Raw genomic sequence first — 27,748 nt, forward strand, 5'->3', positions numbered from 1 at the left:
AGTAACTGCAGTACCGTCAGTACCGTCGCACAAAGCGGAATCGCGGTATGTCTTCTACTAGCGAGAGAAAAACATTATAAAAATAAACACTCTCCGCTAAAATACAAAAAGGCAAAATTTTAGAAGTATAACTTGGGCAAAGATCTTTTTTTTTTTTTAATTTGGTTACAGTTTGTTTATATTAATTTGTGATTTGATGATGAAAATGACAGACGAACAGGTCAACCGAGCGCCCTCAACGACGACAAAGGTAACGAAAGTTGGCGCACGAGGTCCCATAGGACCCTGTTTTTTGTGCAGGTCTGTATTTCAGTCGGTCTTGCTAAAAACAACCACCTGACCACAAAACAATAGCCGGACGTGACGTTTTTTCTTAAACCGGATAAGACGTCATGGGTTGCAGCAAGCATTTTGCTCCTGCAACCCGGTTGCAGGAAGCATTTCGCTGCTGCAACCGGGTCGCAGCAGACGGCGCCGAAGTTAATTGCTGGGGGAGTTGGCTTATCGTGACAGTTTCTATTTGTAGTCGTCTGTGCAGAGCTCTTCTGATCAATTCACTTATGTCTATGAAACAGGTCCTCAAACGCACTGAGAATGCTAATGCTAAAAGACATGACAGGCACTCGGTCAGACAACTCTTGTGTAATATAACTAGTATAATATAATCGAATATAACTCTTGTTATATTCGATTTGACCGAGGAGATCGTCGTCGGTTTTGCCGTCGGCGAAAGTCGAATGCATCGGCACCATTATCGTGTTTCATTCGTTTATATTAATTTATAATAAATAGACTAAATCTTTTATCGGCTTTAGATGTCTTCAACTTTGTTTGGATACAAAGCTTTGCGGTGGTGCAGTTTTGTGACAAACGTAGGTCAAGTGACAAACTAAAAAAAAAATCATGTAGACTGTCAGAAGTTTTAGATCTTGGTAATTTTGTCTTTATTTTACTACATAAGTTGCCACTTTTTATGCTTTATTAAGCAAAATTAGTTTGTTCTTGTAAATTGTTGGTGTAAAAGACCGCTACATTTGACGGCATTTATTTTTGGCGGATTCCAAAACTTTATCCAAACGTGGTTTTAAAGATGGCTGCGCTCACCGTGTTTAGCTGCTTCTGCTGTAGAGTTAAGTTATTCGGAGATGGAGGTAGTTTTTCTCCGAGGACTGCGTCCTAAAGGCCTTCGTATGCGAATATCTGTTTTACCGTTCAGTCATTTTCTCAGACTGACAAGGCATTCATGAATGATCACATTTTTCTTCGATGTCTTGTCGTGTCCCCCGCTGGGATGTTCTGAGCGTGCCGCCGACCGAGCATTGCCCAATGAACACACTTAATCATGCTGGGTGGCTGGTAAAGGTGTTGTCCTCAAGTGAACGCAAACACCAGGACCACGGTGATCAGGTGGGTGCGATTTTACACTGCTCTTCACGAATGTCGCCCTGCTAATGATCGATGCTGACAAACTGGTGTAGACTGTCATTAAAAACGACATTGTGGAGACGACACAAGAAATCCTACTGTCTGTAAAAAACGGGAAAAGAGACGCATAGAAGGAACCAGAAATATAGTTTATTCCGGTCTTCTTTAATCAAAGAAAATTCAAGAAAGAATTCTGATAATTCAAGAATTCTGGAATTCAAGAAAGAATTCAAGTAAGGGAGTAAGGGAATGCATGCCAGGTGCATAGGCGTCGAGTTCTGCCCTGGTGGGGCAAGGGGGAAATAAGGGATGGGGAGCTCGCAAGTAGCACCTTCTCTTTTCCCTGGTGCCTTGATGCACCACAGAGGGGAAAGGCAATTCACAGCAACAAAGACACAAAGCATTATTCACACATTAATATAACAGAGGTACAAATTATGGTTAACAATTTTTCTACAAAGAAACAAATATTTGATGAACAATAATAGGAAGTGGTGCATCGAAACAGCATAATAAATCAGTAATTAACACAAGCAGTACTTTGTTAATTATCATTGTAGGGACCTTTCTAAACTAATTGGGAGCAGTGGTGCTAGTTAATGATGCATGGTACAGGTTTGCAGAAAATGTGATGTGCACAGTCACTGTATTGCAATGGCGTACTGATACTGGGGGGGATCACGGCGATTAGAAATGAAGGGTGTTGGTTGAATCCACCGGGCGCGAAGTTTAGCATTATGGCAGAAACCTTCGAAATAGACACTCGAGTGTGCTTTCAGTAGGTAGCTAGTGGCATGCGGTTTGAGGACAATCTCATTTGTGTCAACGTAGCTGAATGATTGTAGTTTTAGACAAAATAAAACGTGCTGCACGATCCTGCGTAGATTGCAACATGCGGGCCTGTGTGACATGTTCAGATTCCCATCTGATACAGGTGAAGCAGATTCCATTTCTAGAAGCATGCCAGTGGTGTGTAGTAATAATTTTAGTGATAGAAAAGCATGAAAAGTTTCTTCAAAAGTAACCTAGTATTTGTTTCCTTTAGATGCTTTATATTCAATATGTAATTCCAGGACAGTTGGGTATAGTTATGAGAACACCCTTCCAAGGGAAGGAAAGCGTAGCAGGGGGGCGGCAGAAAGTTAGGTGGGCGGATGAGATTAAGAAGTTCGCAGGGGTCAAGTGGATGCAGCTAGCACAGAACCGGGTTAAGTGGAGAGATATGGGAGAGGCCTTCGCCCTGCAGTGGGTATAATCAGGCTGATGATGATGATGATGATGATGATGAGAACACCGAGATACTGGTAAGATTTATGCTTTCAAGAGGACGACTGTCAAGAAAATTAGTTATACATGTTGTATTCGGATGAGAAATCCTCATAGACTTCCATTTTTTTCAATGTTTAGTGTCATTTTGCTAGTATGACACTGTTGCATCTACCTATGAGATACAGCTTGACTTGGCTTTGGCTGGCTGCGCAGCTTACAGTGGATTAGTGTACATTTGTAGCGGAGGCGTTGACATTTGCATGTCGGCCCTGGTGTCATGTCTTCTGCAAGGTCGATGTATCTTCTGTGCTGTGAGCTCATAATTGTTCAGAATTAAACTAGCGTTGCTCTTAACTAGCATCTCGGCCTACGATACAACATAATTGGCGATGAGCATGATATATTAGCGCTATTTACTCAGAAGATTGTGTCTGCATTTGGCAAGCTCCCTGCAAGTGTTCCTAACGTTGATCGGTGAACAAGTGTACGTCACGCTGCGGAGCCTGCTGTTGCCAGAGGTGACAAGCAAGGCAAGCTACAAAGAAGCAGCCAGTGCATTGCAGAAACATTATGCACCGAGACACTCGATTACAAAACGCTACCTAAAGTGGTAGCTAGAGAAAGCAACAGTCACCGGTCACAGGAACATGTGGAAGAGTATATCATCGAACTAAAGAAGCTGGCAGAGGCATGTAGATTTAGCTCCTTCTTGGAAGACACTGCGAGACTCTCATCGCAGGCCTTCATGTAGATGCCATTCATTGTCGACTATTGGCAATGAAGTGACCTGGGAGAGTGCATGCACCATGCCATAGCCATGGAGGCAGCAACTCAAGATACGAAAGAAATTGTGGAGACTGGCAATGTGGTTTCTTCTACAAGCGGTTATGGAGTCCACTGGCATCAGGATTCATGAGCACAGGTACGTCCGCCATCGTTCACAAGCGTGCTGGGAAAAGTCTGACGCTACAAAGAAGAAAGCATCTCGGAAGCAGCCGCTGTGTACTGCGGTGACTTGATTCAAGAGGGGGGGAACATTAACTTGTATGTTGTTCATTTTGTAAAAATGTTTGTGTTAAATGTTGCAAGAAAGGACATTTAGCAAAATGTGCAAAAGTAAGGTGGTACATCAGTTGAAAGATGAACCTGAATGGCAGATGTTGTGCTATAATGAGCTTGGTTCTGGTATGCCGGCAAATGTAATACCGTTACAGTTGAATGGGAAGGAAGTGTCTATGGAGCTAGATGTGGGTTTATCTATGTGATCTATGTGAGTAATGTCTGTATTTGAGTGCATAAAGCACTTTTCGAACCTAAGTTTCAGGAAGAATGTACAGCCTGTGATATATAATGGCATGTCTATTCCGAGTAAGGGTTTGTTGTATGTGGACGTGTGATACTATGACCAGTGTTGTCGCTCGCCATTGGTTATTGCGTGGGATAACTCAGGGGCAAGAGTGCCAACATTATTTGGACATGATTGGCTCAGAAAACTTATAACAGATGATGTGAACTCTTTCAAACAGACTCACTGGACATAGAGACACAGCTCCTTGAGAAGTATCGGGAGGTGTGTTTACTGGGATACATATCCATCAAGCTGTCTGGAAGCCCATGGGAGAGGGTGCACTTGGATTATGTGGAGAAGTAAGGCAAGATTTATCTAGTTGCAGTAGGTTTATACTCAAGGTGGATTGAGGTGAAGATTATTAACTCGACCACTGCGGCTAAGACTGTGGAAACAATGCCCTATTCGTTCGCATCACATAATTTGCCTGTGGAAGTAGGGACACATAATGGCCCGCAGTTTCGGGTGCCTGAGTTTGAAGACTTCTTGAGAGCACAAGGCGTCAAAAATACATTACATAGCGTGACATACACTTGTTCGCCGACCAACGTTAGGAACACTTGCAGGGAGCTTGCCAAATGCAGACACAATCTTCTGAGCAAATAGCGCTAATATATCATGCTCATCGCCAATTATGTTGTATCGTACGCCGAGATGCTAGTTAAGAGCAACGGTAGTTTAATTCTGAACAATTATGAGCTCACAGCATAGAAGATACATCGAAATGAGGAGTCGCTGGAGAAAGATTTGATGTTGGGAAAGGTTGAGGGTCACCGGAGAAGGGGTAGGCAGCGAATGCGGTGGTTAGATGGCATCCTCGAGGCGCTGCAGATGAGGTTATGTGATGTTAGGAAGATAGTGAGAGACCGGAAAGCGTGGCGTGATATGGTCCATAGGGTCACGAAGAGTCAGACATGACTGAACGACTGAACTGAACCTCCTTACCATCCACAATGCAATTGAGCAGCTGAGCAGGCTGTAAATACCATAAAGAAAGCTTTGCTGAAGCAACTTCTGGAGTGTAGAGAAAAGGGAAGCAGCAGGTTATTACAACAAAATTGATAACTTCGTGTTTTCGTATAGAACTACTCCACACACATTCACAGGAAAGACTTCTGCAAAGCTATTCTTGAGATAGAAAATGCGTAATCGTTTATCATTGATTCAACCGAACATGCAAAGCTCTATGGTTGAGAAAAAGGATAAAGTAGAAGCGGCGGCGAATAAACATGGGGCTGCAGGAAGAGCTTTTGGTAACTGCGTTCTCGTACACTCAGCATGGAATAATGAGATCAGATGGTGGCCAGGGAAAGTTGTGAAAGTGAAAGCACCCTCAACGTACTTGGTATTTTTTGGCAAAGGAGTTTGGTTCGTGCATGCGGACCACATGCGACCGTCAGGCATTGATCCAATGCAGCCGCCTAACAGTGTCAGTGGCTTTTAGATGTCATATGCATGCGATATAGTGGGCTGACAAGGTAGACGCTTAGGCATGTTGGTTAGACATTATCAGTGCAGTGCATATATGACGAGGACGAGAGACACAGCGACGACACAGACACAGCACTGTGTCTGTGTCTCCTCTCCTCCTCATTATGCGCTGCACCGATAATATAGTGGCCACTTCACCAACGTCGACTCACAGCTCTGAAGATGCTGCACCACGACCATCAGCAAGACAACTGACCCAGTGGTCATCATATGAAGAAGCACTCGGCAGAGGTGACCGCCAGTTCTTTTGAACCTGTGATTTGTTTTGGGGAGAAAGTGTTGCATCTGTCTATGAGGTAGACCTTGACTTGACTTCGGCTGGCTGTATGGCTCACAGTAGGTTGGTGTATATTTGCATATTGGCCCTGGTGTCGTCTTCTGTGCTGTGAGCGTTGCTGGGCTGTGCAGGCCTCATAATTGTTCAGAAATAGATTGGTGTTGCTCTTAACTAGCGTCTCGGCCTACAATACAAAAGGCACCAATCACATAACAAGATAGCCAACAGCCACTGACACAAAGGAAAGGATAGGAGACTTTTTTATAATCAGTGTGAAGTGGAGATAATTGAGCAGAAAGTAGAAAATTTCTGCTTAGTAGATAGTAGAAAATTTATTCTTGAGTTTCTGGTTATGACAACAGCAACGGGAATACAGCCGGAAGGCTACCGAAGATCAAGGTTTTTCAATTCTTGCGGATGTCATACAGTAGTGAAATGAGGCAGTGCTGGCCCAGAACAGTATGGCGTGCAAAAACAGAAAAATGTTTCATGTATAATGTTTGGTTATTCTTTCTACAGCGTGTGCTTAAATCTGTCCTAATATGACACAAAAGCGGGGCTAAGGATGGGGACAGAAAGGAAAATGACATACGCGCTGACTAGCCCGAATCGCTGCTCTGCATCAGTTTGCCTACGCTCACATCCCATGATCTGCTTCAGTTCGGACCAGAGCCTATGTGAAGCAGTGCATGGAAAGCGCATTTGCAGTGCCTGAAACCGAATTGCACACACTGTGAAGAAATGAGCCGTATAAGAATGAAACTCACTTCTAACCTGACGTATACATCTTTCACTTGGACTGAGAATTTCTCAAAGAGATCCGAGGGCGTTGCTGTACTGAAAACTTAGTGGCGCACATTGCACACACGCTTGACGTACAATTCGAGACTGCGCAACGAACTGTCCTTTTCAAAATATGCGTCAACATTTTCAATGGCCCGAAAGCCACCTAACCACACGCACCGAAAAATTCGCCCAGCCATGTCTGCCTGGAGACTGCGGTGAATTGCGGATCCTCAGAAGGTGAGGGAGTGGAAAGAAAACATTGGTGATGGACCCTGCTGGCAGTATCTGACGGAACTCTCAGAGCAGTGCTGCCACTTGGACCCATGTCTGGTGCCTTGTGCACCAGGGAGATCTGATGTACGACCAGTGTTACTAGGATTGCATAGGCTGCCACCTGCTGCGTGTTTTTTTTTAAAACGCAGTCCCACTTACAACTACCCAGAATTGGATTGAGAGCGAGGGGGGTCCAATGAAGCAGAGCGTATGCTTGCCCGCTTTATGTTCTCTTTACCGTCTCATTCAAAATATTGTGTAGCCAGCCTCACTGACGTCTCGCACGGCAACTTTTCAAACATCAGATGCGTGGATAGGTTTCATGTCCACATTATGCCTTTTATTGTCCCCCTACTCTAATGCCACAAGTCGATGGAGGTATCCAATAAATAAAAATAATTAGTTGCTCGTGTGTCGTCTAGGCACTATACAAGGTACCGGAAGGCTTGCACCCTGACACTGTGGACTGGCGAGGTATTTCATTGCAAGGTATTCTTTGATGACTTGCGGACTCGCTCGAGCTATCGGAGGCAGCAAATGAGACTTGTAATTGGCCACGGGCGCCATAAAGTAAGAAGCCGAACCTAATGTGAGAGGTGCCTCTGATGGTACCTCCCCTTTTCTAACAGAGCGCATGCATTGCGTGTCCATTGTTAGGGGGCCTCTAATTGGAATCAGAGAGACGACCAGAGTACTCGTTGGCCGAGCACACGTGAAAGTGGCTGTGGTTATTGGAGACAGTCAGTAAACTTTCTTTGCTCTGCCACAGCTACTGTTTTGAGTGTTCATTTTCATGTTGCTACCCTTTCATATGCAGTGAAAGCTTGTTAATTCGAACCTCAATAATTCGAATTTTCTGATAAGTCGAACTACGCCACTTGGTCTGGCCAAGCTCCATAGAGATCTGTATATGAAAAAGGCCATTAATTGGAACGTGAGTCGGTTCCGCTACAGATAATTCGAACTATGCACCGCCGCGTCTGGGTGGTGCATAGACACCACCCAGACGCCTTCGCGAAAGAGTGACGTAGTTAGAGGCTACGCACGTCCGAAACAGGAACAGAAGATGGAATTAGGTAAAACCATGGATAAGTGAGTAAAGCCAGCGGTGCCAGAGGGTAGGGGTTGGGGGCCGCAGTAGCGTATGCCTACTCTCTCTTCCGCGCTACCTCCGAAACTGGTAACTAAATACTCGCTGATTCGAGCCCTGTTAAATCGTAAATACAGATAAGTACTGTCGGCGTGGTCCCAGCGAACGCCCATGAAAGGCTATGACAGGACAGGCGCTACAAATTATGGGGGGAAAGAATTCCTCAATGTTATGAAGATTTAATTTCCCAACGTCACTCTCATTGAAGGGCATGTATTTGAAAACTCAATGTAACACACATTCTGCGGCGATTAATCTTGAGATAACGAATTCACGGTGCTGATTGGAAATTTGGCAAAACCCTGCAAGTTTCAGGACAGTAAAAACGTCTGTGATAGCAACGTGCAACCATAGTTGATACAGCGTGCCATGTTTCAGCTTCGACAGTGCATCTACATGGCAAATACGGCAGTCTCCGCTACTTTTGGAACATAGCATTTAAAGGCAGTGAAAAATAACAGAACAAAACAAAAATGGCAGTGGCTTAACTGGCTAATCCTAGAATTCAGCGAAAACTTCGTCTTATGGTTACACATACCAAAGCTTTATTGTTACACTTCGGTTTGGTTCTGCAGGTGACAACCACACCATTCATAGAAATTTGTATCCTGTAATGCCACCTGGCAGCAGTTGCAAAAGTCAAGGGTGACTCGAATTACGTTAGCCATCTATTTGGTCAAATTCTGGCGAAGTCAAATTGGTGACACTCAGTCTGGATGTCACCACTGAATTGGCCATACTCGAATTAGGTTAGACATCAATTTTGGTCAAATTTGGGTTTGGTTTGTGGGGTTTAACGTCCCAAAGCAACTTAGGCTATGAGAGATGCCGTAGTAGAGGACTCCGGAAATTTCAACCACCTGGGGTTCTTTAACGTGCACTGACATCGTACAGCACACGGGCACCTTGCTTTTTGCCTCCATCGAAAAGCGGCCGCCGAGGCCGGGATTTGATGCCGCGTCCTTGGGAACAGTAGTCGAGCGCCGTAACCACTGCACCACCTCGGCGGGGTGGTCAAATTTTGGGGTCTGAGCAGCAGCATATCTGGAGGTTGCTTCTGCAGTAGCGCTGCACCCTCAGTGCGATCGCGCAGTGTTTCACCAATTCTGTAACTCCGAGTAGTTCTCATTTACTATAAACACTTTCTAGGTGGTTTATTTCTTAATCTGGCTTTTGTTCTGCGTTGTCCATTTGAGTCGGCGCGTGAAAAATGCATATAACGAAAACCTGGATGTAATGAAAAATTCCAGACATTTTACAAATTTGTTATAACCAGGTTTAACTGTATATGGTTGTTAGAATAGCATGGGACATGGATGTGTTGTAAGGACCAAAAGTCTAAAGCAGTTTCCATGCACCTGTGCACGCATATAGAATAACAGTGTTTTTTGGCTTATGTGTTACGTCTGTAAAAAAAAGTACAAATATTTATTTCATTCCCACTACTCCGATCTCGGTAGCTTTTGACTTTGATATTGCAATGCTAATGAGTTACCCTACATCTTTCAGGACGATGCATCGACCCAGTACATCACTCAAGACACTGCTCGGTCAGTGGAGCTATTCAACCTGTCCAAGTCGACACAGTGTCCCTGGGTGAAGACATCTACGCTTTCACAGACGGTGCCACCTGTTATAGAGAAAAAAGGTACCAGACATAATCATATTTAAAATGAATTACAGTTTTCTGCCCATGCCTAGCCCATTGAAAGCCTGCTATCTTTGGTTTCAGTGTTGTATTATCCCTCTAAGTGCTCCTGAACAGACTGCTAGAGATACCCAGTGGGTAACAGAGGAACTATTCTCCCAGTTTCAGTTTTCTTTTTCATTTTTCTGCCGCACGGTGAGATTTAAAGCCCCTCTAAATGCAGGTCAGGTGACGCATACATATTTTACAGGCTGCTGCTGTGCAGAAAAGATGTGTTTCCTTTAAGTTTGATTTATCTACCGACAAGTTTTTGAACAGTGACAGTAGCAGCGACACACAAGACGACTTGTGTTTGTCGGAATTTAGCACACAGTGGAATGTGGCAGACCGGCCCAGAATGCCAGTAGGCATTCATCAATAAGTTTTACTTTTTTATCCTAATTGTTTTGGCATCACAGCACACATTTATTATAGCTCTTTAAAGATAGTACATGCCCTAAAATGATGTTCGCGCTCTTTTCCATGCTCATTGTAAAAGTACTCGCAGTTAATGAACATATGCCTCATAGCTGCTCTGTGAAATGGAAAAATAACCTTGGAAACCGTTATTTACATCTCTTTTTGTGGGCCATGCTCATAAGGTATAAGCTAAGGTAAGGCTCATAAGGTAAGGTAGTGATGAGGGACCCCTTGAGACTGGGGAGTGTGGGATGCTATGTAGCGCTCCCCTGTGGACTGCAGCCGCAGTTCCAGGAGCAGGTTGTGGAATTAGGATCGGGTTAAGGCTAAATTTACTGGCCTCTGAAAAACGTGCACTTGATAAGCCAGTGCATCACGGCCTGCAGAAGACATAGGCAGGAGGCGGCGCTAGCAACACACGAGATGCTATACATGGCATGCCATGCCCGGCTGAACACAGTTTTGCAGGTTTAAAAGCAAAAAGGTTCAAAGATGAATTTAGTTTCTCAAATCGCAAGAAATGCGACAGTGGTGAGGAAATGGAGAGGGTGTGTTTATAGCCTTTGCTTATTCTGGAATCAGTGAAGACTGAGCTCTGGTTCCACTGCTAGACGGGCTGCCATGCAAAGAATCTTTGTATATTTTTGAATATTTTTACGTCATCACTTTTCTAGCGCAAGTTATTGCGGTTTCTTTGCAGTGACCTCAGTCATGCCGCGTGGTCAAAAAATGACGCGGATGGCAGCGCGCAGAACGCAGATGAAGCAGCAAAAGCGAATGGGTTAAACCAGGTTGAATTGCGTTAGCAATACCTCCATGGCTGCGCTTGAGATTTTTAGCTATGAGTAAAGACATGGCACACGAATGAACAACTAGCCTTCATTGAACGACATCGTGTCTGTGGTCCCCTGGCAGGAGCTGCCAACTTGGGTCTCTCGTTTCACATGGGATGGTTATGTAAGAATCAGCCTGCTAGGACCCTGGCATTTACGTTACCCCTATAGGTCACTAAGATATGTTCATATGGTTTGTTTAAAGCTGTATTCGGCTCAGCTGTGGCTGAAGGTTAAACGTGGCTCTTCCCGGGACTATGCGACAGGCTGAAACCTGGTGCAGTATTGCTAACACAATTAAACCAGATTGAGCATTGATTATAAGGGAAACCACCTTGAAAATGTTTACAGTAGGGACATTTTTTTACCCTACACCAGCTACACCGGTGTAGTAAATCTCCAATACCTCCAATGGTGTTTTGCTACACTAGTGTAGCTAGTGTAAGTTAAAAAAATGGCCCCTACAAATCAGAATTATTCAAAGTTATAGAAGCGGTGAAAAGTTTCGCGACCATGCTGGGGATGCGGTGCAATAGTGGCAGCGGGCTCCACCTTTGTTGCGACATGCACAATGTGTCTACAAGGGAGGGAAAAAAAAGTGATGAAGGCGTAAGTCTTGGGGAGAGTGCATGCGTTTGTGGGTTCGTGCAGCTACTGAGCAAAGAGGTGCCTGCTTCTTCATGCATGTTCCCGCTCGTCTACCATCGTTGTTCCGGAAACCAACTCTACCTCGCGTCGCCGCCATGCTCCACTGTTCCCACTACTGATGCGTGGGAGCTTGCGAGCAACCCCGTGGCAGCTAGACGCATACTGCTCGAGGGCCCATGCTTTTTTTTCTTTGTTCTGTTAATTGTGTCCACTCTGTAGCAAAACCGCGCCCTGGGTGTTTTGGAATTCTGGGGACAAATATAGACTTAACTAGGGACATAACTGTCAACATTTAGGTTCTTTAAAAAAACATGGCTTTCAATGTGTTTGAAGATATCTAGGGTCAAAGTTTCGGCCGAAAAAACCTTATTCATGGCGGGTTTTAGTCTCGCCCGTATGCGGCAGTTTGGCCGCAGAAATGTGATTATCGTGAAAATAAACGCTACATTAAGCACGGAATGTCACTACATTTAACACAGTAACGTTGAAATAAGCCCTTTCACGATTTTAAAACAAGGGACAGTGTCGCTTCTCTCATGTACCTAGCTCTGCGGTTATTTCCGCTTGCTGATGGATTTGCTTTCGCATTGAGGAACCCGCAGCGGCGCTCGCACCGCTACGTTGTTCCATGTATCGCGAGCTGGCCGGCGTGTCGGCGCGGCACTTTTTGACGCGCGAAAAAACGCCACATGTATTTCGGGCTTTGAGCATTAACTAATGTAGTTCCACATTCCAAAAGCAAAAGCAGCAGAGACTGCTGCGTTTGCCACGTATGTACACAATCGGCGCCTAAACACGGCGTGCTGCATCGACTGTGGTCACTTGCTGCATCAACTGTGGTCACTCGTTGCTATCGTAGACATTCCTGTCACTTCAGTTCGTGTTTTATCGCCCTAAAACTTGGATTCGGCCAAATTTCTAGTAATTCAGCACTAGGTAAGAGATAGTCAGATTCCACGAGTTCGTTATATCAAGGTAAACCACCGCGACATGTTCATTACATGGAGTCTTCAAATACAGGCACTTCAGTGGGGGTGACGTTGGGGAATTGAAAAACTAATATTGAGGAATTCGCTACATGAAGATTTGTTACATAAAGGTTTAACTGTATTCATTTCAGACACTCCAAACAGATGAAAGGTTAGTAGCAGCAAAAGGACACAGTATGGTGCCACTATCTGCTAAAACCTGACTTTCTTGATATATAAATTGAGGTTTAAACTGCAGTTCTCTTCTTGATACCACCAACTGGTAAGATCTACCAGAATATGCCAATATTTTTATACTAATTTTTGGCAGTAGACTGTCCCTTTAACCTCTTTTATTATTGATGTTTATCTTGGGTATTTCCATCTTAAGCATTTCTAATTAGTTTCATCCTTTCCCTAATCAAAAGATTCTAACCGTGTCTCTTAGTTTTTGTGGCCTTCAGCCGTATACTTTACCACAAAGGTGGCTGCGGATTTTAAAGCAAGAGAGTGGTCATTTCACAGTTCAGTGAAGTGGTTTATTCTTTTGCTTGTAAATTTAATTCCTGAAAGATCAGTGGACGAGTGCCCCATTACCAAGGCCATGCTTCTCATGTTTGATTCTTGTAGAGGCAGGCCTCTAACAGCACCTGTGCTTTTGGTAATGCACGGTACTCAAGTGACAGGTTGGATATATTTTTTCAGGTGCGCCATTCTTCACAGGAGGCTTCAGGGTGTCCTTCACATTCAACCACAGCAAGATGACTGGTGGTATAAATGACCAAAATTAATATTTTTGAGCATCCAAGAAAACATTAGGATAGTTGGTGTCGTTGAGGAAAAAAAATTTAAACTGATTCAATGCTGCTGAACCGTGTGGGGAGCGAAGGCTTTGGCTGCGGGCGACCGAACATTGCATCGAACACAACCAGCGTTCCGCTGAACGCGTCAAATTTCACCAGCATTTTAGGTGGTGGTGGTAAAGGCGTTTATTGCACCTAAATATGGGGGACACTTAAGCTCCACCTTTAAGGATATCACGCGATAGCGTAGGCTACCAGCCCACATATAAAGCCCCGCTTTAACCAAGCTGTATGAACATGCCTTAGTGGCCTATAGGGGTAATGTAAATACCAGACATAACTGCCCCATGTGAAACGAGAGACCCAAGTTGGCAGCTCCTGCCACAGTGCCACGCTGACGGCTTGAAAACATAGCTTAGTTTAGCTTTCACTACCAAAAGCCTGCTCTATGCGTCCACACTGCCCACCTACATTAAATATTGTTTGCAAGTCTTACCAAGTGGCTTGCGAGTTGCAAGTCTTGCTTGGTAGACTAAGCAGAAATAAAGCAGAATTTATAGCTTTATACCCTGGTTCTATCACCTGATGGAAAAAGAGGTCTTGTTTATGAAGTCACTTTGTCTTTGTATTAATTGTGGAGTTTTAGTTGTTCATTGGGCGCAGCTATGCTTACTGTGTTTACTTATCTCCTCCTAGCATATTGCACTGTAAATTGGATGGTTTTGGAGCATATGGCTGATAGTCTGTAGCCATGTCTTTCACCCGTAAAGTAATTTTGTTGGAGATCTCTCATGGTTAGACTTTTATGAGCTGTTGATGCATTTTATTTTTAAGAACTGAATGGCTCAGCGGAGATAAAGTGCCTCAGAGTATCTAGGCTTTTACCGACTTACAATGTAACTATGTTTGGCGTTTAAGTTCTTTTGTCGTGCATCGTGCTGATGAGATCGATGCAAGCTTTGAAGTGCATGATTATTTCAAGACTGTTAATAGTATGATGTTTTCAAATTAATCAAGCATAAAGGGTCCTCCCTTAAAAATTTTAAGAGGTGAACAAAATTTGAGGACTAAGAAGAGAAGATGGGGGTGCCCCACACTGGCAGCTTGTGCATTGTGTCGCGCACGCGATCTGCCTGCGATAGGACGCTACGTGCGCGAGGCTAGTATATATACCAATGTAACTATATATATATATTGTAAACAATTGCAGTGGCCACTCGCACGCAAGCATTTGTAGACAGTGCTTGGACACTTGCGCACGAGTGACGCGAACTCGTTTTTTGTTTTGTTTTGTTTTTTTGTGTATTTTGTAAATAATGTACAAAGCTCCCCTGTCCTTTCTTCCTATTGCTCCCCTCTGTATTTCCCCTCGCTATCCTCTTCTTATCCCCTTTTCTTTCCCTCTGGCCGCCGCTCAGGTGCTTCAAATTTTAGATAGCAGTTGCAGAGGCCGGCAACACTCTTTTCCTACTTTTTGATTAATAATAAACCACTACCACCACCACCAAAAGGAGATGGAAAAGAGTGGTGGTGTAAACCGAAAAATGACAACACAGCAGACGTTTAGGGAGAGAGAAACATCATAGATGGCAATGCACCTTTTATTTTCATACCAACGTCCAGCTAATGCATTTCCAAATTGTTAGCTGGCTTAGTCTGCATCAACGCCTCGCTAATGCCAGAGTGCACAAAGTTTTCGTTGACCTTGCCTGAATGCAGGGCATTCAACGGCACCACACCATGGTAAAAATAGAACTTTTTGAAAGCAGAAATGCACCAGACAAAGGGGCACTGTACTAGTAGTAATAATGTGCAAAAAGGAAAATGCAGCTTTTTCAGAAAATTGAGTAAAAGAAGAAAGCGGCATCCACATTGTAACTACATGCAGTAAAATCTGAATTTGGCTTTCAGGAAAAAAGTTATAAATATCTAGTGGCCTTAGAAAACTGCTGAAACTGTTCGCATCGCAGCAGTTTAATGAACACGTATCTAGTGGCCTTAGAAAACTGCTGAAAATGTTCGCATCGCAGCAGTTTAATGAACACCTGTAAGAAGATGAAAGTTAATCGGCGACAATTTTTTTGTGGATTCGTCAAGTGTTTTGTTTTGCGCACACAGTCGAGAGTGCTAAAAAGCTGCTGAAAAATTGCAAGTGCCACCACAACTCTTTTCATAGTGCGACGCAGTAGTGGCTGGCAGCTCATTGCAAACGGCCCCGTTGCACTTTGTGGATGCTTCATCGCATGGACTGCTACCTTTTTGCGGTGACGCATGCTCAATCCGCAACAATTCAGCCTACTCAACGAGTAGAGGAGGCACATGGATGCCATCGGGAATATAACCGAAAGGCCAGTGACGCGCACTGCAATATCTGAAACGGCTTGACTAACTGCATCGGTCACAGAAAGTTGTCCTCGAGTATAGCAGATGAAGCCCAGAGAAGTGGGCAGTGGTGGGTTGGTGGGGAGAGGTGAGCAGCAAAACTACTGCTGCACGTTGTGCAGTCGACCCTGGCATATGTTACCTACACAGTGTCATAAAGAGTATCCTCATTGTACGTCAGCTGTTCCTGATAAATGGCTGAGTTCTAGTTTAAATCAAATTCTTTATTTCTGATTTACAGATGCAGCCACTGAGGCAAGCTTCACACCTCTGCCTTCATCAATGTCATCACATTCATCAATCCCATCAGGAGCAAACAGAGGCTACCCATGTACTGTGTGTAGCTATTCCTCAGATACGTACATGGAGTACAAGAGACACCAGAAGACACACACCTCTAAGGGCTCCTATCAGTGTGTGCACTGCGGACGGTCCTTTTCAAGAAGCTTCATCTTGGCGGCCCACCTTCGCACCCACACTGGCGAGAGACCATACCAGTGCACACATTGCAGCAAGGACTTCACTACACGAAGTTACTTAACAGTGCACCTTCGCACGCATACTGGTGAGAAGCCCTACAAGTGCGACCTTTGTCCCATGGAATTTATGACCAAGACGCATTTAAATTACCATGAGCGAACCCACAAGCGTGAAAAACTATTTGCATGTTCCTTTTGCTTCGTGCCATTTACACGCAAAGAAAACCTGAAACGCCATGAACAGAATGTTCACCCATAGTCTCCTACTGTTCCATGAAGTTGTTATTCCAGCATTCAGGGAGGGGAACAATTTCAGAACTACAGTAAAACCTTGTTTATTCAAAATTGTTTGTAAGGAGTCACAAAAAAATGATCGAATAAACTGAGTTTTCAGATTAACTCAACAAAGTAAAAAAGGTACTCCATGCAGAACATTTTATAGTATGGATGTGTTGTGCTTGTTATCCCTGCATCATCCCACCGCTGCACTTTGTTTTATGGATCCTCACGGGGTGCCATTTCGATGTAATCCCAGCCTAAAAAATGATTTATGAAAGCATCATGATGGCAGCAGAGATCAAAAGTGGATTAGAACTCCACCCTACCTTTCACACTCAAGTGCAGCCCAAATCACTTGCGGGAAATCTGTACGACTGTGCGTATTTTCACATTCTGCAGTGCTTGCACAGCCTTGCGATTATTATCAGAAGTTGCTGTTACACTACCAACTGGTCTTTTGAAAAAGCTACTGCTAGTATGTATGAGCAAGGTAAACAGTGCAATTGGCATTTTCTATACCAAAGTCGATTTGCATATGAATTAACTAATGTTTTTGGTGCCTGGAGCCCCACAAAATCAGAGCAGATATTAAGTCAGCACGGCGCGAAGGAAGCGTGCTCGGCGTTGTGTTGACATGTTGAGAGCATTGCAGAAATCTGTCCTTTTCTCCTCCTCTTCCTCTGTATCGTCTCTTGCTGTATAAGGTTTGTTTTGTATTTTAACTGTGGCTTTGACCCTTTCTTTGGCTTGAACCAGCGAAAGCTGGGAACCGAACGGCCAACCCTTTCTGTCACTACAGCTAGCTGAGTTTTAGCTGAGCCTGCCACGCAAATCGAGGGCATCTCCTTTGAGACCAGAACAGCTGCTTCCACTAGAGTGCTGGGAGTGTGGGCACCAATAGTGCCACATCGTTAATAAACCATAATTAATATTTGGTGACACCGGGATAACTGGTGCTGTCATGGAGAGTACACTGCCCGTCTCTTCTCCAGAGCTACTTTACATCCTGAAAATAGTCAGCCAAATTTTGGATGGTCATTTTTTGCAGATGTGTTGACATTAAGCGACTGTGCTTAAAATGGTTTTGATGCAGGTGACAGAGCTCTACCATGCAACACTGCAACACCATTAAAGGAAATTGTGCAGGGCAATATTGAGCACAGTTATCCTGCCCTTTTCATGGAGCAGGAATAGTTGTGCTGCACGGTACACACTGCAGCTACTATGGGTGGGAGGTGATGCCAGTGCCCATGACAAATGTGTGCACTGCTCTGTCAGTCCTGTTGTGCGTTTACAAAACGCTGGAAATATCTATGACTTTGTTGGAGTTAGGCACGTCTTCTCCTCTGCAGGCACATGCTGTGGTGGCCTACAAGCCATGCCGCAGAATGATTTTTAGTGCTGCTTTGTGGCTCCAAATGGCTGTGGCTTCATTGGTTTGTGGCAGAAGTAGAATCTGTAGTTCCCGCATAGCACCCAAATCGAAATAACTGGGCTGGTGTAAAATCTGGCTTTTAATTGTCCCACCAGTCGGGAAGGAAAAATGGGATCGTAGAAAATTTTCGCATTATCAGGATTTGGAACTAACCAAGTTTGAATTTTCAAAGTTTTACTGTATGTGGCCTCCTCATCTTTGAAAAAGGTGTCTTCATGTATTCAAACCCACATTCAAATTTTTATGCTCTTAAAATGGCATCTTGTCATCAAGGACAAACTTAGCAACTTCAAGAGTGCTTTTCTGAAGAGTGCTTTTTCAAGGAGGTTATAACCTCCTTGGAAGAATCAAATTACAATGTTGGTAGACTATGGAGTTTGCATGTGTAATACATCAACTTTGTGACAGTATTTTTGAAGCTTGGGTGCATAAATATGGTAGTGAGATGATCCATTTGTGTGTGAGCATGCTGGTTGTTCCTCTAAATTTTGCATGGAGATATCATGCAGGTATGATGACCACTCCATACGAATAGACCAAAATTCAAGCTATAAAGGCGCACATTAGAATCTGGGCTCTCTGTGCATTACGATGCAGTGGTAGTCTTCACAGATGGCCCCGCCCCTCATTTGAAGTATTCTTCACTGCACAGTTCCTATAATTCGTGCAGTGAAGCATCCTCAAAATGCAGCAGCTCAGTGCAGCCATCAAAGGCTGGCTACCGCCTGTCTGTGTAAACTGTGTACGGCGAGTCAGTCAAGCATCAGAACAGGCTCAAAAGTGCTGACCCCTTCCTACACCATAGCAAATCAGAAATTTGTTGTAAAATATGATTTTTCGAAATGCCCAATGTTTCTGAGATTTTCGTGGCCCCTAGAGAGTTCAAAAAATCAGTCGCCGACTGTGTATTAGTTTCTCATTTCTAAAGAATATACAAGTTGCCTGAGGATGTTATTCTTAATTACTTTGGTTTTCCACTCATGAGTAGTGCTGCAGAGGGTGTGGAACAGTCACAGATATAACAGTTTTTGTTAAGGTTTGATTTTGTTAACAATTTTGTATGGCTGAACTGCCCCTCAGCTCCCTATGTGTCAAGTGCAAAAAGTTGTCATGATCATGAGAGCTGCATCACAAATCCTTAGCTTAGCTCTTGTAAAAAAATTTTGCAATTTATTTTATAGCTATCAAGATGTTGTTTCTTGGCTTCCTAGAGTCCATCTCACTTAAATTATTGTAATGCATTTTTTTTTTGTATGTTGGTGCACTCTGAATGGCAATTGGTTACTTCCGTGTGGCTTATATGTTGTTTATTTTTATGTGCAGAGGAAGTACAGTACTTATTTTAGCCACATTGTTCCTATTCTTTCTGCTTGATCCTTAGAAATACAATAAAATGGGTTTTAGTGATAGTGCATGAGTCTGTGTTTGCTTTCGTTTTTGGTTGAAGCAGAGCTGGAGGCTAGCTGGCATATTTTCAGACGTAGAGTTCTTGCTGTAATATTTCATCTGAGTAGATCCTTTGTGCGGCATTCAGTTTGCAGATTCACAGAAAAATAATTAATATGATCAATATTCAAGTGAAAGTTAATATTCTCTGTTCTTAATCATGGCCGCTTTTGTTATAGTTTGTTTTGTTATATGACTAAGCACATGATGATTGGATTATCAGTTTTCTGTAAGTAATGGGAATCATCTAATTGCCATGTTCCTTCAAACTGGTGAGTATTGCAGTAACATGGACCTTCCTAAAGTCAGTTCAGTTCAGTTCAGTCGTTCAGTCGTGTCCGACTCTTCATGACCCTATGGACCATGTCACGCCACGCTTTCCGGTCTCTCACTATCTTCCTAACATCACATAACTTCATCTGCAGTGCATCGAGGATACCATCTAACCATCGCGTTCGCTGCCTACCCCTTCTCCGGCGACCCTCAACCTTTCCCAACATCAAATCTTTCTCCAGCGACTCCTCTCTTCTCATCAGATGACCAAAATAGCTGAGCTTTAACTTTAGAAATTGACCCTCCAATGAGCAGTCAGGGTTTATGGTCGACAATATCGACTGATTTGATCTTCTGGCAGTCCGAGGAACTCTCAAAAGTCTTTGCCAGCACCACAATTCAAACGCGTCAATTCTTCGGCGGTCAGCCTTTTTCACAGTCCAACTCTCGCATCCATACATCACAACTGGAAAGACCATAGCACGAGTTATACGGATCTTGGTTGGCAGACTAATGTCTCTGCTCTTTACTAGGCGGTCAAGGCTAACCATTGCTCTCTTTCCCAGAAGCAGGCGTCTCCTAATTTCATGGCTGCAGTCTCCTTCCGAGGTAATCTTGGAGCCCAAGAAGAGAAAATCTGTCACAGCTTGCGCTTCTTGTCCATTGATGCTCCAGGACTTGATAGGGTAAGACGCCAATGTCTTTGTCTTTTTAATGTTCAGTTTAAGCCCAAACTTCTTACTCTCTTCTTGTACGCGCATCAGAAGTCTCTTGAGTTCCACTTCACTTTCTGCCATTAAAGTGGTATCATCCGCATATCTAAGGTTGTTGATACGTTTTCCAGCAATCTTCACTCCAGCTGAAGACTCGTCCAGACCGGCCTTCCTCATGATGCACTCTGCATATAGGTTAAATAGGCAGGGCGACAGTATGCAGCCTTGCCTCACTCCTTTCTCAATCGGAAACCAATCAGTAAGACCATGCCTAGTTCTGACTGTGGTCTCTTGTCCTTCATACAGGTTCCTGAGGAGACAGATGAGGTGAATTGGAACTCCCATCTCTTGGAGAGCTTGCCACAATCTGCTGTGATCTACGCAGTCAAACGCTTTCGCATAATCCTAAAGTAGTGTGCTGCCTAATTTTGCTCTAAAGCTGTGTTTCTCAAATGGAGGTCTACAAAGTCATTTTTGGGGGCCTGCGAGCTCCATGACCACGAACACATGAAGGAAAGGTCACGCAATAGCTTTGGCTTAGTTAGACACAGTTTTGTAGGGTTAAAAGCAAGGTGGTTTATCGCCATCTTTCGTTTCTCAAAGTGAAAGAAATATGGGAGGAGTGCAGAAATGGACAGTGAAAGATGGAGAGAGAGTGTGCGGCATTTGTTGATGCCAGCTTTGGTGAAACTGGAGCTCTGGCTGCACTGCTTAATGGGGCTTCTATGCGAAATGCCTTGGGTGTCCGACAAGTGAGCATCGCAGTGTTGGGAGGAGTCGAATCCCTTCTACTGGCATGCATACCGGCGATGATGTGTGGCCTCTTCCCCACATCCTCTGCAGGCTGTGGTGTGCTGGCTTCAAGTGTGCTCTTTTAAAGGCCAATTTAGCCTTAAATCAATCTCAATTCCCTCCCTCCCACTTCCCTGGTCTCAAGGTGTCCCCTACCACATGCATTGCTCCCCAAGGCATCCTTGACACATCCGTGGCTGATAACCGCTCTGGGATTTTCAGTGCATGGGACCTTTAACGCTATCTTGTAAGGTGGTTGCAGTGGCACTGAAGAAAATTCTGGCTATAGACAATAAATGTGCCGTCTTTGCTTCCTTTTCAGATTAAAGGAGAATCTTCAGCATTTTTCATCAATTGGCACATTTTACCAATCTGTGGCTGCTTTTATGTCCAAGCCATTGTTATTTGCTCCCTCATTTGCAGCAATTCAGCTGGTTCACGGTTCCTGCATTAATTGCTGCGAGCATTACACTGCTACATTTTTATTTGATTGTGTTTTGCATGCTGCCCTACCAAATTCTTTTATCACATGTATTTGCATAGCATATTTTCATTTTACTTTTTCGTATCAATTATAGCCCTGCCATTTCATGCCTTACCTGTTTAAGGGCTTTCATCTTGTCTTCAATGTTTGCTTGTGTATGTACTTTTACAAGGATGGAAATCATGCTGAAAAAAAAAACAAAGATGTTTATAAATATTTCATTTCCATCATAGGTTGTATATGGGCACAAAATGTTAAAGCATGACATTTAGCCATCTGCTAATGTTGCATCACTCAGTGCTTTGACTCCAGTGTTGTGACTGTACTTCTGCTCGTTTTATGCTTATTTGGGCACCCTTACAGTGGCTTATTTTCTATTCGAGTGGCATAGAAATGGTGGCTGCGAAAAAGCCAGTGTCATGAGATTAGCCAGAGTATAGAAGAGTATCCATGGTTTTCTTAGTTCTCAAACACATTAAAATGACGATGGCCGCTTGTAAGTTAAAATAACTTCTGCACAGATGTGCCTGTCTCCGTTATGAAATTGCAGAATGGTATTAATCTGACAGAGCATTGACAAAGTATCAATAGCACTGGCATTTTTTGAAGCCTTCTTTCTCCATTGCACCCTTGACTAATTTATCATATTTATGCATTTGTTTATTTGCCGTGTAATACTTCATTGCCTTTTCCTATAGTGCTTTAGTAAATTATTTAAAAGCACGTAATTGACACCACTGGTTGAGTGAGATGAAGCTAGCTAGTACCCTGTCGTTGTTAATAATCTGATGATAATTATGAATAATAATGCTGTAAACTGTGCCCCAACCACAGGACAGTGGTTTTTTATTCATGTTAAAGTGATGTGTCTGGATTGATTCATTTTGAGTAGTCATTCTGCTGATTCTTAATATCCCAATTTTTCACATCTAGGAAAAGGAAGGCACGTCTGAGGTTGGCTAGGGCATGTAATCAGTCTCTATTCTTAATCGCATCAGCAGTGCTTTTATATCTCTCTCATCTCTGTTCTTTTTTAAGCTTATAAAAAAATAATAATGAACTTGTAAAACTTCAGAAAAGTAAAATGTTTGAATATTGAAATCACATATTGCATAGATATATTTCAGGATATGGAAAATTCTACACTATGTCATTTTCTAGATTTAAAGTGTTTGTACAGATATCTACAAATTTTAATTCTTAGTGCTGTTCAGAAGCAGTGGTCACCATTTAGCTCCCGCAGCAGTTATTGGGAGTCACTTGTTATTTTCCCAACTGCGCTAAAGAAATGTTTTGAAGAAAAAATCACCAAGAAAAAATGCGCGGGGAAGTCAAATTTGAGAAAATGCTGGTCTTGAAACGACATTGCTAAACGGAGTAGATTGCATTTGTTTTCATCTCGATCGTTTACTTTGCTGCGAGAAGTAAACGATTGAGATGAAAACAAATGTAATCTACTCCGTTTAGCAATTTCGTTTCAAGACCAGCATTTTCTCAAATTTGACTTCCCCGCGCATTTTTTCTTGGTGATTTTTTCTTCAAAACATTTCTTTAGCGCAGTTGGGAAAATAACAAGTGACTCCCAATAACTGCTGCGGGAGCTAAATGGTGACCACTGCTTCTGAACAGCACTAAGAATTAGAGTTTCTTTGGTTTTCGATATTTTTGTGGTTTATGGGTGGCACATTTTATAGGTGTTATCATAATTGAAAGTCTCCTCTAGGAGCTGTTCTGTAAGAGCTAAGGACTCAAACCAAGGAAAGTCCTGGCTACAGATAATGAATTATTATTATTATTTTTTTTTTTCGGGTTAGAAGAGAACCTTTCAGCATTTTCTGTGAGTTGGATAATTCTTCTAATCTGTGGCTTACACATGTCCTTGCTGCCATCTTTGCTGCAGTTCAGCTGCTAAACTATTTCTACATTAACTGTTGTAAGCACTGCACATTCACAAGCTCTTGCAATGGTGCCATGCCATTACGAGTTTGCATTTTAGAGGGTGCCCTACCAGACATCTATTATACATGTTTAAATATCATATTTGCATTTTACTCATCCAATCAATTATGGCTCTGCCACTTCACTGCTAACCTTTTGGGGCTTTTAAGCTGCCTGCACCGTCATATTTTCTTTGGCATCTATTTCAACCAAAATAGCCACTCATGCTGAAAAAAAGGCTTTGCATAACCTGGTAATTTTTTTGGGGTTCTTTTTAAGCAATAAATGATAATGCACGTCATTTGTTCATATGGAGCAATGCATGATTTAGTGACCAATTGCTCCAGGGCTGTGATTGCTTCTGTCCATTTTATGCTCGTGGGGACACCCATTCTTTGCTTTATCTTCTATGGAAATGGCACAAAACTTGTAGCTGCCATTTATCCTGCTGTGACTTTTAGATATTGATAAGAGAATTCATGGTCATTGTTTTCAAACTGAGGAGAATGAAGGTGGGCACTTGTAAGTGAAATTGAATAATTTCTGCAATAAAATACCTCCTCTCCAAAATACCTGCAGGATCCTAGGATTCTAATTAAACATTGATGGAGTTTTAGCAGTGCTTGCATTTCTGGAAGCCCTATTTTCTCTATAGCAGTCATACCTATTTTGTCAGTTATGCATTTGTTTACCAGCTGAACTCCATTAACATTTCCTATAGCGCTTTATTAGATTTTGGAAGGCACTAAATTAGTACTTCTTTTTATGTGACATCAAGCTAGCTGGTATCCTGTCTCTTAGTGTGGTGATAGTTATGATTAATTATGTTAACTCTGCTTCAACCACAGGACAGTCTATACAATTTAAATCCTGTGTTGATGTTCATTTTTAATTGAGTATACATTCTGCTGACTCTTTATCTCATAATTTTACACATGTAGAAAGGAAGGAATTACCAAGTTTGATTATGGCATGTAATTGGTCTCTACTCCTAATGGCATCAGCATCTTTTATCCGTCTCTTCCCTCCATTTTTGAGAATCATGGATTATGCCTTTTTCCTTGTTTTGTTGTGCTTTTGTGTTGTGTGTGAATGGATATGTAAAGAGTAATTGTTATCATTGCATTTATTCTTGTGTGTCCAATTTCCATTTCTCTCTATGTATTAAATATGCATAATATAAATAATTGTGTCTTGCAGGCACATATAGCTGCCAGACAGCTTACATTGGGTGTTGCATGTGGCCGTTTTGGAGACTGCTGTGTGTTGTTACTTTGCAAGTATCATTTCTGAGGTGGAATATCCCTCTAAATCACATTGACAACTTCGCCCCAGGAATAAATATCAATACCTACAGGCCTTTTTTGCAGAGTGTTTCTGTATTTTGTGGTAGAGCTCCTGCGGCTGCCATACATTTGGTAGAACTGTTTTTACATCTTCTTTGAACATCATATCTGCCGTTGGGTTTCTATATTGGCTGTTGGATTGCAAAAGGGACCTTGAACTTCAAAATTAATTGTGAAATAACTGTTTACATTTTTTTGTGTTCAGTCAAGCATCCTAACATTAGGATGTGATAGGCATTGCGTATTTTGCTCTTATATCACTTTTTTGCAAAAAGACCCAGTTACAAATTGTGCAGTGGCCAAATGTGTACGCTTTTACTCATCTGATATTTCAGCCATGTTTTCTGTACTGTATGGGATATCATCCTAACTGTTATGCTGGTCAGAAATACTCTCTCTTTTGCTTTGAGATCTAGATGGGTCAGTTTTTGATGCTCAGTTTCTGATCACATAGTTCACTAGCACAAGTTGTGATTAAGAGCTTTTTATCAAAGAACTGGGCCAGCTGTAATCCATTTCTGGAATTTGTACATACACACTCTCATGGTGCAGGCTCGGCCACAACTTGGGGACTGGGTGGCTTGCCGCATCACGTATTGCCAGAAGGAAGCCAACCATTCCTGTGTGCCGAGTGCAGCTATTCTACAGTTGATCGCCGTAACTTCAAGCGACACCAGAGGAGACATACTGGAGAGTGCCCCTTTCGTTGCAGTGGTTGCAGCAAGAGGTTTGCACGGAGGGACGACCTAAAAACACATTTTCGCACCCACACGGGGGAAAGGCCTTACCAGTGCAGTCATTGTAGCAGGAGTTTTTCAAATAAATTGACCCTGGACAGGCATCTTCGAGTCCATACAGGCGAAAAGCCATACCGATGCCAACTATGCCCTATGGCTTTTACTCAGATTTTTAGCTTAAAAAAACATGTCCAAACTCACGAACGCAAAAATTATCACTCTTGCTAAAAGGCATTTGCTTGCAAGAAAGGTATGCAATCCCATGAAAGGAAACAACACACCTACTCTTTGGAGCCATGACATGTACAGCCTGTATTTGCACGCAACATCACTGTTTATAGTTACGTAGCACGCACCCAACTTATAAAGATGGAAAGATATGTACTCCTTTAAGAAAGCCTGTATTCTTGTTTTGTTACACTTTGATATAGCGCTACCTCTAACTCATCGGATAGCTGTTACCGCACATCTGTTTGCACCAAATCCTTCGATTACGAATTCTGCGTTTGTGAATTTTGATGCAGCTTATTTTAAAGCTATATGGAGAATTCAGTAACTGGATATGGGTATACACATACTAAGGTTCCTATTTCTCTTAGCTGACTTAAGCTTAGATCTACCAAGCCAATTGGCAATGCCCATTTGTAGGCATAACTTTTGAAGTGCAGCAACAAAAGAGACAACCTTTCTGTCTTCATAAATGAACCACATTGCCTTCTTCATAATGGCAAGCAACTTGTTTCATCTTTGTCAACTCAAGGCGCTTCGATATAACAAGTGCTTACTTTATCTCTCTGCAGTGTTTTAATTTCTTAGTTTTGTTGTTTATTTGTAGTCGAATGACAAGTATATTTTGTTAAGGACATTGCTGTTCTAATGTTCCCTTAATTTGATATGGTCATTCAAGATGTGTAAGGTGTGACAAACCACTTAGCTAGAGAATTTCGATTTTCTGCTCATGAGGTGTGGTGTGAAGGAACTGTTCTGGGCATGGATGTGTGTTTCTGCTGTGCATTGGGGATTCATATTCATTTAGAATATTCCTATGATTCATGTCCTTCAACTCCTGTTTATTGACAACAGCAAAATTGTCTGCGATGCCTGCCTTACAGAATCAAGGCAGGTAAAATGTGCATGTGCTTTTTTGTTTTATTTCAGAAAATTTGATTTTAGTGCTTTGCGTGTAGATTTTTGTTCCACAGAATTTTTCTTATTCTAGTAAGACATGAGTATTCTTTTTGCATTTGTTGGATCATATTAGTTTTCGAGCATTGCATAGAGAGTTCATTTGCAATTGTCTTGCAGGTCCATTCGAAATTGTTGACTTTGTATGACTCTTTGCATTGTGCTTTGGCTAATCTATAGCGTATCATTTTCGTTTCTCGTCTCTTCCCGTCCTAAATAAAGCTCCAGTTTTCCAACATGCTTTCACATCATGGTGAATGCATGTATTGTATTGCCTGTCTGTTTACCTATGGTGTACTTTCTAAATGGTAGTAGCTCGTAGCTTTAGTGTGAAGAAGGTTAGTCACAATTATTTCATGCTTTTTTTTGGGCTGGTGGCTGTACTGATTACTGTTTCCGCAGTTATGAAGCTTTAAGGAAGTGAAAAATAGTCTCACTCTGAGACTTTATTGAAAAAGCTGAAGTAAAAAGGGCTTGAATATCAAAGTAAAACATTGCAATAAATATTTTTCAGGTTATAAGGAAAATTTTACTTTTGCTCATTTATTAAAAAAAAAAAATGGCACAAATGTTTGCAGATTTCCTTTTACTGCTGTTTAGAAGCAATGATCATTCTGATCCTCTTATTGGATATCTTGAGTCTCATTTGTCCATTCTCTCAACTGCTTTGGAGGCTGCTTACTGAGGAATAAATGTGTGATGAAGTGCAGTTAGAATGTAACATTTCTTCACCTCAGGCTTTCCCTACAGCGTTACCAACACTATCTGTGCAGTTGGTAATGCATGGGACTCATGGCAAAGGTTGGTTTGAAATATCCTGGAAGGTGCACCGTTCTTACCAAGGGGCTGGAGTCCCACATTCAACCCAGGAAAATGACTGG

General features: G+C 42.6%; 1 protein-coding gene across 1 annotated transcript; it reads left to right on the plus strand.

Annotated features, from left to right (window-relative positions):
• The first annotated feature begins 1,003 nt into the window (after positions 1-1,003).
• LOC146179182 (uncharacterized) lies at positions 1,004-27,748 on the plus strand. Its single transcript, XM_084578861.1, has 4 exons — positions 1,004-1,407; positions 9,529-9,667; positions 16,002-16,325; positions 25,498-27,748. The coding sequence occupies exons 1-4, from the start codon at positions 1,267-1,269 to the stop codon at positions 25,908-25,910; spliced, it is 1,017 nt and encodes a 338-aa protein (XP_084434987.1). The 5' UTR covers positions 1,004-1,266; the 3' UTR covers positions 25,911-27,748.

The sequence above is a fragment of the Amblyomma maculatum genome, chromosome 9 (assembly GCF_055883805.1).
Source record: "Amblyomma maculatum isolate TAMU_Amacu chromosome 9, ASM5588380v1, whole genome shotgun sequence".
Classification (NCBI taxonomy): domain Eukaryota; kingdom Metazoa; phylum Arthropoda; class Arachnida; order Ixodida; family Ixodidae; genus Amblyomma; species Amblyomma maculatum.

Excerpts from the sequence above, each read along its gene's own strand:
- LOC146179182 (XM_084578861.1), top strand. The coding sequence starts at position 1,267 with ATGTCTTGTCGTGTCCCCCGCTGGGATGTTCTGAGCGTGCCGCCGACC. Across the intron at positions 9,668-16,001 it reads ACCTGTTATAGAGAAAAAAG|ATGCAGCCACTGAGGCAAGC; the intron begins GTACCAGACATA and ends TCTGATTTACAG. Across the intron at positions 16,326-25,497 it reads GCACCTTCGCACGCATACTG|GCTCGGCCACAACTTGGGGA; the intron begins GTGAGAAGCCCT and ends CTCATGGTGCAG.